The sequence below is a fragment of the Cetorhinus maximus genome, chromosome 23, assembly GCF_964194155.1.
Source record: "Cetorhinus maximus chromosome 23, sCetMax3.hap1.1, whole genome shotgun sequence".
NCBI classification, from domain to species: domain Eukaryota; kingdom Metazoa; phylum Chordata; class Chondrichthyes; order Lamniformes; family Cetorhinidae; genus Cetorhinus; species Cetorhinus maximus.
The window spans coordinates 27,300,415-27,312,511 of record NC_135901.1 but is presented as its reverse complement, the minus strand read 5'-3'; the positions used below and the strand labels follow the sequence as shown (position 1 = coordinate 27,312,511).

General features: G+C 43.7%; 5 protein-coding genes across 8 annotated transcripts in view; 2 read left to right on the top strand and 3 right to left on the bottom strand.

Annotated features, from left to right (window-relative positions):
• LOC144697925 (uncharacterized) overlaps positions 1-12,097 on the top strand; it is a 203,828-nt gene that overhangs the window by 6,815 nt on the left and 184,916 nt on the right. The gene's annotated exons all lie outside the window — the stretch shown is intronic.
• Positions 1-12,097, top strand: part of LOC144697221 (uncharacterized) — a 264,883-nt gene that overhangs the window by 160,663 nt on the left and 92,123 nt on the right. The window lies entirely within an intron of this gene.
• The window catches only part of LOC144697927 (uncharacterized), an 84,701-nt gene that overhangs the window by 47,212 nt on the left and 25,392 nt on the right, over positions 1-12,097 (bottom strand). The window lies entirely within an intron of this gene.
• The window catches only part of LOC144697932 (uncharacterized), a 273,791-nt gene that overhangs the window by 250,554 nt on the left and 11,140 nt on the right, over positions 1-12,097 (bottom strand). The gene's annotated exons all lie outside the window — the stretch shown is intronic.
• On the bottom strand, positions 8,446-9,292 carry LOC144698450 (uncharacterized). The gene has a single exon (XM_078570392.1). The coding sequence runs from the start codon at positions 9,199-9,201 to the stop codon at positions 8,446-8,448; it is 756 nt and encodes a 251-aa protein (XP_078426518.1). The 5' UTR covers positions 9,202-9,292.

The window sequence follows — 12,097 nt, the reverse complement described above, 5'->3', positions numbered from 1 at the left end:
CCTCAGTGAAAAATAGTGGGAATGGGACAAGTAATGTTAAAAAGACAAGCCTTAAGGCTTTGTGCCTTAACACGAGGAGAATTTGCAATAAATTGGTGAATTAAATGCGCAAATAGATGTAAACAGGTATGATATAGTCAGGATTACGGAGACATGGCTTCAGGGTGACCAGGGATGGGAACTGAACATCCAGGGGTATTCAGTATTTAGGAAGGACAGACAAAAAGGAAAAGGTAGTGGAGTTGCATTGTTGGTTAAAGAGGAAATTAACGCAATAGTGAGGAAAGATATTAGCTCCGACAATGTGGAATCTGTATGGGTAGAGCTGAGAAACATTAAGAGGCAAAAAACGTTAGTGGGGGTTATATATAGACCCCCAAACTGTAGTGATGATGTTGGGAATGGCATTAAACAAGAAATTAGAGACGCATGCGATAAAGGAACATCTGCAATTATGGATGCATTATATAATGAGAAAGGAATAATTGGAAATCTAGTTGTGCTATCATCCTTGGGGATGAGCGACCATAATATGATAGAATTCTTCATCAAGATGGAGAGTGACGTAGTTGATTCTGAGACTAGTGTCCTGAATCTCAATAAAGGAAACTACGATGATATGAGACGCGAGTTGGCTATGATGGATTGAGAAACATTACTTAAAGGGATGATGGTGAATAGGCAATGGCAAACATTCAAAGAGCGCATGGGTGAACTGCAACAATTGTTTATTCCTGTCTAGCGCAAAAGTAAAATAGGAAAGGTGGCCAAACAATGGCTTACAAGGGAAATTAGAGATAGTATTAGATGCAAGGAAGAGGCATACAAATTGGTCAGAAAAAAAAACAGACCTGAGGATTGGGAGCAGTTTAGAATTCAGCAAAGGAGGACCAAGGGATTGATTAAGAAGGGGAAAATAGAGTACGAGAGTAAGCTTGCGGGGAACATAGAAACTGACTGTAAAAGTTTCTATAGCTATGTGAAGAGAAAACGATTGGTGAAGACAAATGTCGGTCCCTTACAATCAGAAACAGGGGAATTTATAATGGGGAACAAGGAACTGGCTGACCAACTAAATACATACTTTGGTTCTGTCTTCACAAAGGAGGACACTAATAACATACCAGATATGTTGGGGAACACAGGGTTTAGTGAGAGGGAGGAACTGAAATAAATCAGTATTAGTAGGAAAATTGATGGGATTGAAGGGCGATAAATCCTCAGGCCCTGATAATCTACATCCCAAAGTACTTAAGGAAGTGGCCCTAGAAATAGTGGATGCATTGGTGGTCATCTTCCGAGATTCTATAGACTTTGGAGCAGTTCCTACAGGTTGGAGGGTAGCTAATGTAACCCCACTATTTAAAAACGGAGGCAGAGAGAAAACAGGGAATTATAGACCAGTCAGCCTGACGTCGGTCGTGGGGAAAATTCGAGAGTCCATTATAAAAGATTTAATAGCTGAGCATGTGGAAAACAGTGGCAGAATCAGACAGAGTCAGCATGGATTTATGAAAGGGAAATCATGCTTGACAAATCTACTGGAATTTTTCGAGGATGTAACCAGTAGAGTTGATGAGGGGGAGCCAGTGGATGTGGTTTACTTAGACTTTCAGAAGGCTTTCGACAAAGTCCCACATAAGAGATTGGCGTGTAAAATTAAAGCACATGGGATTGGGGGTTAGTGTATTGAGATGGATAGAAAAATGGTTGGCAGACAGGAAACAAAGAGTAGGAATAAATGGGTCTTTTTCCAAATGGCAGGCAGTGACTAGTGGGGCACTGCAGGGATCAGTGCTGGGACCCCAGTTATTCACAATATATATTAATGATTTAGATGAGGGAATTAAATGTAATATCTCCAAATTTGCAGATGACACAAAGCTGGGTGGGAGGATCAGCTGTGAGGAGGATGCAGAGATGCTTCAATGTGATTTGGACAAGCTGAGTGAGTGGGCAAATGCATGGCAGATGCAGTATAATGTGGATAAATGTGAGGTTATCCATTTTGGTAGCAAAAACAGGAAGGCAGATCATTATCTGAATGGCTATAAATTGAGAGAGGGGAATGTGCAACATGACTTGGGTGTCCTTGTACACCAGTCGCTGAAGGTAAGCATACAGGTGCAGCAGGTGGTAAAGAAGGCAAATGGTATGTTGGCCTTCATAGCCAGAGTACAGGAACAGGGATGTCTTGCTGCAATTGTACAGGGCCTTGGTGAGACCACATCTGGAATATGGTGTGCAGTTTTGGTCTCCTTATCTGAGGAAGGATGTTCTTGCTATAGAGGGAGTGCAGCGAAGGTTTATCAGACTGATTTCTGGGATGGTGGGTCTGACATATGAGGAGAGATTGAGTCGGTTAGGATTATATTCGCTGGAGTTCAGAAGGATGAGGGTGGATCTCATAGAAACCTATAAAATTCTAACAGGACTAGACAGGGTAGATGCAGGAAGGATGTTCCCTGTGGTGGGGGAGTCCAGAACCAGGGGTCACAGTCTGAGGATACGGGGTAGACCATTTAGGACTGAGATGAGGAAATATTTCTTCACCCAGACTGGTGAGCCTGTGGAATTCGTTACCACAGAAAGTAGTTGAGGCCAAAACATTGCTTTCAAGAAGGAGTTATATATAGCTCTTGGGGCGAAAGGGATCAAAGGATGTGGAGAGAAAGCAGGAGTTGGATGATCAGCTATGATCATAATGAATGGTGGTGCAGGCTCAAAGGGCTGAATGGCCTCCTCCTGCTCTCTATGTTTCAATGTCTCTATGATCCATTTATGCCTACGTTCTGTTTCCAGTTAGCTCATCAATCCTCTACCCATGCTAATATGTTACCCTGTCCACCACTAGTTCTTATTTTGTGTAGTAACCTTTGATGTGGCACCTTGTGAAATGCCGTCTGGAAATCTAAGTAAACCACATCTACAGGTTCCCCTTTATCCACATTTCTTGTTACTTCCTCAAAGAACTTGGATAAATTAGTAAATCACAATGGACTCCCTGAACCCCATTTTCTAACATTGTGTCAAAAGAAAAATAAAACCTCATCTCCCCCTCTGTCTCCTTTGCCAATTACCTTAGAGGGACTCACTTTCTGTTAAAAAGCCTGCCAACCCCTCACACCCACTTTCCCTAAAGTGCTGAAATCTAATCATGAAATGTCCAGAACAACCAAATATTTTGACCGCTAAAAGTTTATTAATGAAACAGGACGTGGTTTAAAAAAAAACAAACAGAAAATTACTTGAGGATCAAAGACAACCAGAGTAAAAGGATGTGCACAATGGTCTGGACCCAAATGGTTTCTCTTCAGCTCCTCTGTACCCTGTTCCAGCAACTCCCACTTTGGACAGAGGGGCACTGAACCCCGGAGGTCATGTCACCATCAGCCATGGTCACCCCCTCCTGCGCCCCATTGGAGGCCGATTTCCCAATAAGTCCTCCAGCACCTTCCTGTCTCTCTATCAGTACGACGCCCATGGCAGTTTCCCAACTGGGGCGCAGGCCCCGTTATTCTCAGCTAAATTCAGCCCTCAGCTCCGTCGCCTGGCTGTCATTGACACGGGCAGTAGAGAGACAGAAAGGTGCTGGAGGCTCAAATGGGAAGTTGAAACTTGTGGCTCTAATCCAAATGTTAGGATCTCTGTAAAGACTGGTAACTTCTAAAGTTAAATTCAAATTTCCATTGAACAAATTAAAGGTTCACATGACAAGACTTCAAGTTTTGTGACTTTTACTGCAACAAACAATCTAGGAGCAACTTTGACTAAACACCATTTTTGTTGGCAACATATACCTTAAACTATCAAACAGAAATTTACCATTTTACTTTGAACATAATCAAAAATCCCTCTCCACGGTCATATTTTACTCTGTCCTTAAAATAGACACTCAATTCTCCTGGAACCTGTCCAAAGTGATTCTTCACTCCCAAGGGTTTACTTCCATTCTTTTCCTTTCCCAGTCGAGCAACCTTTAACATCAGAACTGTCTTTCACTGTGAGGGTTCTCCTGGGTCATCCCTCTAACTCAAGCGAGGCAAATCTTCCAGTCTCTCCTTAAATCGTAATGAAATTGGTCTTTTCAACGTGAGCACAATGTCCCATCCACATTCCCGCGTGGTGAAACAGACTTGCTGCCTCTATCAGCTCTCTCTCTCTCTTGGATCCTGGCAGACTGATCTGTCTGTGGAATTCAGGGATGGCTTTTAAGAGAACTTTCCAACCTTGATCCTACAATGGCTTCCCATGGATCCTTCCCCTATTAAAACCCATCTCTATGGCAATGTGAATCACATGAGCCTTGTATCCAGGTAGACATGCTGATTAGTTACCTTTTAGACTCCCAACTTCATTCTATCTTGAAATTTAATAGAAAATTCAAGTATAGCCATTTACAAAATCTGACATTTTTAACACCTTCCTGGGACTTTGGAGATGAACAGACTAACTGAATATTGAAAGATGCATAACATTTAGGAATGACAGGAAACTAGGAAAATGTGAAGGGGTGGCACTGTTAATTAATGATGGCATTAGCGCAATAGAGAGAGGTGACCTAAGTTCAGGAAACCAGGATGTAGAAGCAGTTTGGGTAGAGATGAGAAATGATAAAGCCACTTGTGGGAGTGGTGTACAGGCCCCCTAACAGTAACCACATGGTAGGATGGGGTATAAGGGGAAAAATCATGGGAGCTTTTCAGAAAGGTACGGCAATAATTATGGGGAATTTTATCTACATATACACTGAAAAAGTCAGATACACAAAGGTAGCCTTGATGGGGAGTTCATCGAATATTTTTGTGATGGTTTTCTAGAACAGCATGTTCTGGAGACAGAGAGCAGGATCTACTGGACCTGGTATTATAAGACCATAAGACATAGGAGCAGAAATTAGGCCATTTGGTCCATCGAGTTTGCTCTGCCATTCAATCATGGCTGATAAGTTTCTCAACCCCATTCTCCCACCTTCTCCCCGTAACCTTTGATCCCCTTACCAATCAAGAACCTATCTATCTCAGTCTTAAATACACTCAATGACCTGGCCTCCACAGCCTTCTGTGGCAATGAATTCCATTGATTCACCACTCTCTGGCTAAAGAAGTTTCTCCTCATCTCTGTTCTAAAAGGTCTTCCCTTTATTCTGAGGCTGTGCCCTCAGGTCCTAGTCTCTCCTACTAATGGAAACATCTTCCCCACGTCCACTCTATCCAGGCCTTTCAGTATTCTGTAAGTCTCAATCAGATACCCCTTCATCCTTCTAAACTCCATCGAGTATAGACCCAGAGTCCTCAAACGTTCCTCATATGTTAAACCTTTCATTCCTGGGATCATTCTTGTAAACCTCCTCTGGACCCTCTCCAGGGCCAGCACATCCTTCCTGAGATACGGAGCCCAAAACTGCTCACAATATTCTAAATGTGGTCTGACCAGAGCCTTATAAAGCCTCAGCAGCACATCCCTGCTTTTATATTCTAGTCCTCTCGAAATAAATGCCAACATTGTGCAACAAGATGAGATTCATTAATGACCTCATAGTGAAGACGCCCCTAGGTAGCATTGAACACAATATGGTTGAATTTTACATTCAGTTGGAGGGAGAGAAGAGTGGGTCCAAGACTAGTATTTTAAACTAAAGTAGGGAAATTATGAGGGCATGAAAGCAGAGCTAAAGTGAACTGATGATTTAGGTTATGGGATTGGCCAATAGAGATGGAGTGGCAGACATTTAAGGGGATATTTCAGAACAAACGGAATAGATACATTCCAACAAGAAAGAATAAAATGAAGTGGAGGACTGGCCATCAGTGGTTAACTACAAAAGTTAAAGATAGCATCGAACTCAAAGAAAAAGCATGTAATTGCACAAGGATGGTTGACAGGTCAGAAGATTGGAAAGAATATAAAAAAAAACAAAGAATGACTAAAAGATTAATAAGCAGGGAAAAATTAGAGTATGAGAGAAAGCTAGCTGGAAACTGATGTTTAAAAAAGAAAAGAGACAAAGTGAGCATTGGTCTTTTGGAAGTGAGTCTGGGGAATTAATAATGGAAAATAAGGAGGAGGCAGATGAATTGAACTGGTATTTTGCATCGGTCTTCACTACAGTGGTTACAAGTAACATCCCAGAAATAGCTGTAAAACAGGAAATGGAAGGGAGGGAGGGACTCAGGAAAATTGCAATCACCAAATTGTTGGTGCTTTGGGCTGACAAGAACCCAGCTCCTGATGGACATCATCCCAGGGTCTTAAAAGAAGTAGCTAGTGAGAAACTTGATGCGTGGGTTGAAATTGTCCAAAATTTCCTAGATTCAGGAAGGTTCCATTAGATTGGAACATAGTGAGTGCAACTCCTCCATTCAAAAAGGGAGACAGAAAGCAGGCCAGTTAGCTTAACATCTGTCAGAGGGACAACGTGAGAAGCTATTATTAAAGACGTTATAACAGGGCACGTAGATAAATTCAGGGTAATCAGGCAGAGTCAACATGGTTTTGTGAGAGGGAAATCACGTTTAACCAGTTTATTGGAGTTCTTTGAAGAAGTAACATGTGCTGATGATAAAGGGGAGCAGGTGGAACACTAACTTAGATTTCCAGAAGGTATTTGATGAGGTGCCACATCAAAGGTTATTGTGGAAAACAAAGGCTCATTCTGTGGGAGGTAACATATTTGCATGGATAGAAGATTGGCTAGCTAACAGGAAAGAGAGTAAGCATAAATGGGTCATTTTCTGGTTGGCAAGATATAACGAATGGAGTGCACAGAGATCAGTGCTGGGGCCTCAACCTTTTTGACAATTTACATAAATGAATTGGATGAAGGGACCTAAGGTATGGTTGCTAAATTTTCTGATGACATAAAGACAGGTAGAAAAGTAAGTTGTGAAGAGGACAAAAGGAGACTACTAAAGGATATAGACAAGTTAAGTGAATGGGCAAAGATCTGGCAAATGGAGCGTAATGTGGGAAAATGTAAAATTGTCCATTTTGGCAGGAAGAATAAAAACGAAGCATATTACTGAAATGGTGGGAGATTGCAGAGCTCTGAGATGCAGAGGGATCTGGGTGTCCTTGTGCATGAATCATAAAAGCTAATTATTCAGGTACACCAAGTAATTAGGAAAGCTAACAGAATGTTGTCGTTAGAAGTAGGAAGGTTATGCTTCAGTTATACAGGGCATTGGTGAGACCGCATCTGGAGTACCGTGTACAGTATTGGTCTCCTTATTTAAGGAAGGATGTAAATGTGTTGGAAGCAGTTCAGAGAAGGTTTACTGGACTAATACCTGGAATGGGCAGGTTGTCTTATGAGGAAAGGGTGGACAGGCTGGGCTTGTATCTGCTGCAGTTTAGAAGAGTAAGAGGTGACTTGATTGAGGGGCTTCGATAGGGTGGATGTGGAAATGATGTTTCCTCTTGTGGGAGAATCTGGAAATTGGGGTTTAAAAGTAATAGATCACCCCTTTAAGACAGAGGAGAGCTTTTTTCTCTCAGAAAGTAGTGAGTCTTTGGAACTCTCTTCCACAAAGGGTGGGGGAAGCAGAGTCTTTGAATATTTTTAAGGCAGAGCGAGATAGATTCTTGATAAGCAAGGAGTAAAAGTATTTTTGGGATGATTTCTGTATCTTCCTCTGTGAGGACAGACACACATTGTTTAGTTTCTCTGCCAATTCCTTATTCCCCATTATAAATTCTCCTGTCTCTGCCTGGAATGGACCCACATTTCTCTTTGCTAATCTTTTCCTTTTCACATACCAATAGAAGCTTTTACATTCGCTTTTTATGTTTCTCGCCAGTTTGCTCTCATGTTCGATTTTCTCTTTCTTCATCAGTTTCTTGGTCCTCCTTTCCTGAATTCTAAAAAACGCTCCAATCCTCAGGCTTACTACTTATGGAGACCTAATTCAATCTTCAACTTCTCTTGTTAGCCACGGTTGCATCACTTTTCCTGTTGGGTTTATGTTCCTTAAAGGGATCTATATTTGTTGTAAATGTGTAATAATTCCTTCAAGGTTAGCTATTGCCTGTCTACCGTCATAACTTTTCATGTAGTTTCCCAATCTACCACAGCCAACTTGACCCTCAAACTGTGATAGTTTTCTTCTGTGAGAAACACCCAGAATAAGGATACAAAAGAACCATCTAACCAGCACAGCCCATCTCCATGGCAACATGGCATCTTTTGGGGGGTTCCAAACAGAAATGCAAACTGAATATCTTTTACATTCCAAACACCCATTCATTCTGTGATTTTTGTGAAATATGAAATTGGATATTTGTAACAAGGCTCAAAGAGAATCAGCCACTGGGGACAAAGTCGTGGGACTGGTCAGTCCAGCAGAAAGAAACCCTCTGACCCTCCCAATTTACCAACTGTCAGAACATGGTTCATTCCTGGATGTGATTATCAGCGGAAAAAACAGCAGAATCCAAACCCTGCAATCACTTGTGAACTCGCTGGTGTGTCTGCAGGTGGGACGACTGAGTGAATCCCTTCCCACACTGAGAGCAGGTGAACGGCTTCTCCCCGGTGTGAACTCGCTGGTGTGTCTGCAGGTTGTATAACCGAGCGAATCCCTTCCCACACGTGGAGCAGGTGAATGGCCTCTCCCCAGTGTGAACCTGCTGGTGTGACTGCAGGTGGTGTAACCGAGCAAATCCCTTCTCACACTGAGAGCAGGTGAATGGCCTCTCCCCAGTGTGAACTCGCTGGTGCACCTGCAGTCTGTATAACTCAGTGAATCCTTTCCCACACTCAGAGCAGGCGAACTGCCTCTCAGTGTGAACCCGCTGGTGTGTCAGCAGGTTGGATGACCGAGTGAATCCCTTCCCACACACGGAGCAGGTGAACAGTCTCTCCCTGTTGTGAACCCGCTGGTGTGTCTGCAGGTTGGATGACTGAGTGAATCCCTTCCCACACTGAGAGCAGGTGAACGGCTTCTCCCCGGTGTGAACTCGCTGGTGTGTCTGCAGGTTGTATAACCGAGCGAATCCCTTCCCACACACGGAGCAGGTGAATGGCCTCTCCCCGGTGTGAACCTGCTGGTGTGACTGCAGGTGGTGTAGCTGAGCGAACCCCTTCCCACACTCAAAGCAGGTGAATGGCCTCTCCCCGGTGTGACTGCGTCGATGAGTCTCCAGCTTCGATGGGGTTTTGAATCCCTTCCCACAGTCCCCACATTTCCATGGTTTCTCCATGGTGCACGTGTCCGTGTCCCTCTCCAGGTCTGACGGTCAGTTGAAGCCTTGTGCTCACACAGAACATGTATAATGTCTCTCCTCACTGTGAATGGTGACGTTTTTCTCAAGCTGTGTAACTGGTGAAAGCTCTTTCCAAATCAGTGCACTGGAAACACTCTCACTCGGGTGTGGTGGTCTCGGGCCTTTTCCAGTCCCCCTGTCGTGTAGAACATTTTGAAGCAGACAGAACACAGAAACATTTCTCCTTCTAGATTCAAAAGCTGATCAGATTCAAGTTCCGATAAACCAAGTGACTCTGTCTGACCTTAACCTTTGATTTCAGCCTTCTGTCTGCAAATCCTCCCCTTCTAGTGTCCTGTAAAAGGAATTCACAACAGACATCACTGTCAGTACAGGATAGAAATTCAGAACAGACAATTCCAGTTTCTAAGGAACATTCTTTCCCCTCTCATTCCACAAAAGCTTTGAATCTCCGTCACACACACACTCTCTCCATTCTCACTCTGCTGTACCTAACATACACCCTCCCAATTCTCCTGAAGGTTCATGCTGATCGACAGATCCATGCTCACCACTTCCTGTCCAGGACACAGAGATCATAAGAAATATGAGCAGGAGTAGGCCATTTGGTCCATCAAGCCTGCTCCACCATTGAATGAGATTATGGCTGATCTGCCTCAGCGCCATTTTCCTGAACTATCCCCAAAAACCCTTAATATCTTCAATATCTAAAACCTATCAATCTCTGTCTTGAATATATTTATCCTGGGGCCTCCAAGGTCCTGCAGGGATCACAACTGGGGCTCCAACTATTTACAATCCATATTAATGACTTGGATGAAGGAACTGACTGTATTGTAGACAAATTTGCTGATGATACAACAATAGGTAGGGAAGCAAGTTGTGAGGACTTTACAAAGAGTCCACAAAGGGATAGCAATAGGTTTAGTGTGGGGGGAAAGTATTGGCAGATGGAGTATAATGTGTGAAAATGTGAGGTCGTCCACTTTGGCAGGAAGAATGGAAAAGCAGAATATTATTTAAATGGAGAGAGACTGCAGAATGCTGCAGTACATAGGGATCTGGGTGTCCTTGCACATGAATCACAAAACGTCAGTCTGCAGGTATAGCAGGTAATGAGGAAGGCAATTGGAATGTAAGCCTTTATTGCAAGGAGGATGGAGTATAAAGTAGGGAAGTCTTACTGCAGCTGTACAGGGTATTGGTGAGACCACACCTAGAGTACTTATACAGTTGTGGGCTCCTTCTTTAAGGAGGGATATACTTGCATTGGAAGCAGTTCAGAGAAGTTTCACCAGACTGACTGGATTACTCCACAGAGTTTTGGATTTCCAGCATCCGCAGTAGCTTTTAGCTTTTTGTTTTTTACTCCACAGAGAGTCGGCATGGACTCAAGTTTCTGAATAGACTCCATCTGTGCAATAATGATCCCGGAACTGGAAATATATAACGTAGATACAATACTATTTTACAAGACTATAAATAATAATAAATGTATTTTTTCACAGAACCACAAGTAATATATCTAACATAACAACACTGGACATATCTCTGTCCTATATTAATTTATTGTCCCCTTAAATGTCAACCATCTCCAGGGGAAACCACCCCTTTAATTGTGAACACTAGGAAAGAGACCATCCTTTTAGCCAGACAAATAAATGTGTCAAGCTGAGGGAGCAAAGGATGTCAATGTCTTTAAGAGAGAGAGAGAGAGACCTGGGCCAACCTTTCCAGAGTCTGCACCCTCCCTGGATTCACTTCCTTTCCCTTCAGTTCCTGCAAGTCAACAATTTCCCCCCAGAATGAGAAAAGAAATGGAAAGGGGGGAGAAAAGAAAGTGTTTTACTCACAGATGTTGGACACAGGAGGAAGTTTTAGTCTGTGTGAAGCTCAATCTTCATTCACACAAAGCCCGCGCTCTGATTGACTGGAGGACCAGAGTCCTTCCGGTCCTCCGACTCTTCCCATTCGTCAACCGCTCAGCATGACGGGAAGGTTGGGGGTTGGGGGGGGTGGGGGTTCTCCCTGCACATGCGCAGCTTCCCCTCTCCCTCGGACATGCGTAGTCCCGGGCCGCCCGCCCACGCGGCGGATAGAGCGGTTTCCCCGGCGCTGTGGATTGTGGGAGCTGCCGCCGCCATTACTAATCCGAAGCCCAGTCTCCAAACTCCTGGGACTGGGATGGAAAGTGGGTGTGGGGGGCGCAGTGACCCCGCCCTGACACAAAGTACTGGATTTGATTGTGACGCCCCTTAGCAAAACAGTTTGTTAACTTCAGGTGTAAAGATTTAGACACCTGGGTGACATATTGGGCAGGGCAATCGGTGAGTGTGAAACTGAACCCGAGAGTCAGCACCTTCAGGGGAGGAGAATTGGGGAAAAAGCAGGAGGAGAATAGTAGGATGAATTAGTTACAAACAATAAGGAGGAGGGAATGTCTGGGGCGCAGAGATTTATAGCTCGAGAGGTGGTGGGATAGTGGCATTGTCACTGGGCTGGTATTCCAGAGACCCCGGGTGATTCTCTGGGGAACCGAGTTCGCCACCATAGCAGCTGGCAAAATTTGAATTCAATGAATACCTGGAGCTTAAGGTTTCATTATGACAGTGAAACCATTGCCAATTGTTGCAAAAATCCTTCTGATTCCATAAGGAAATCTGCCGTCCTTACCCAGTCTGGCCTACATGTAACTCCAGACCCACAGCAATGCGGTTGACCCTTACATGGCCTCTGAACAAGGGCAATTTGGGACAATCCACCCGCATCCCAGAAACGAATGAGAAAAAGGGAGTGGGATGTTCTATGACATAGACAACTTTATCAGCTTTTGTCAACTTCTGTTTCAAAATGCTCCTTGGGACCTTGACCT

Bases quoted from the DNA above. Each gene is read 5' to 3' on its own strand.
- LOC144698450 (XM_078570392.1), bottom strand. From the start codon at position 9,201: ATGGAGAAACCATGGAAATGTGGGGACTGTGGGAAGGGATTCAAAACC.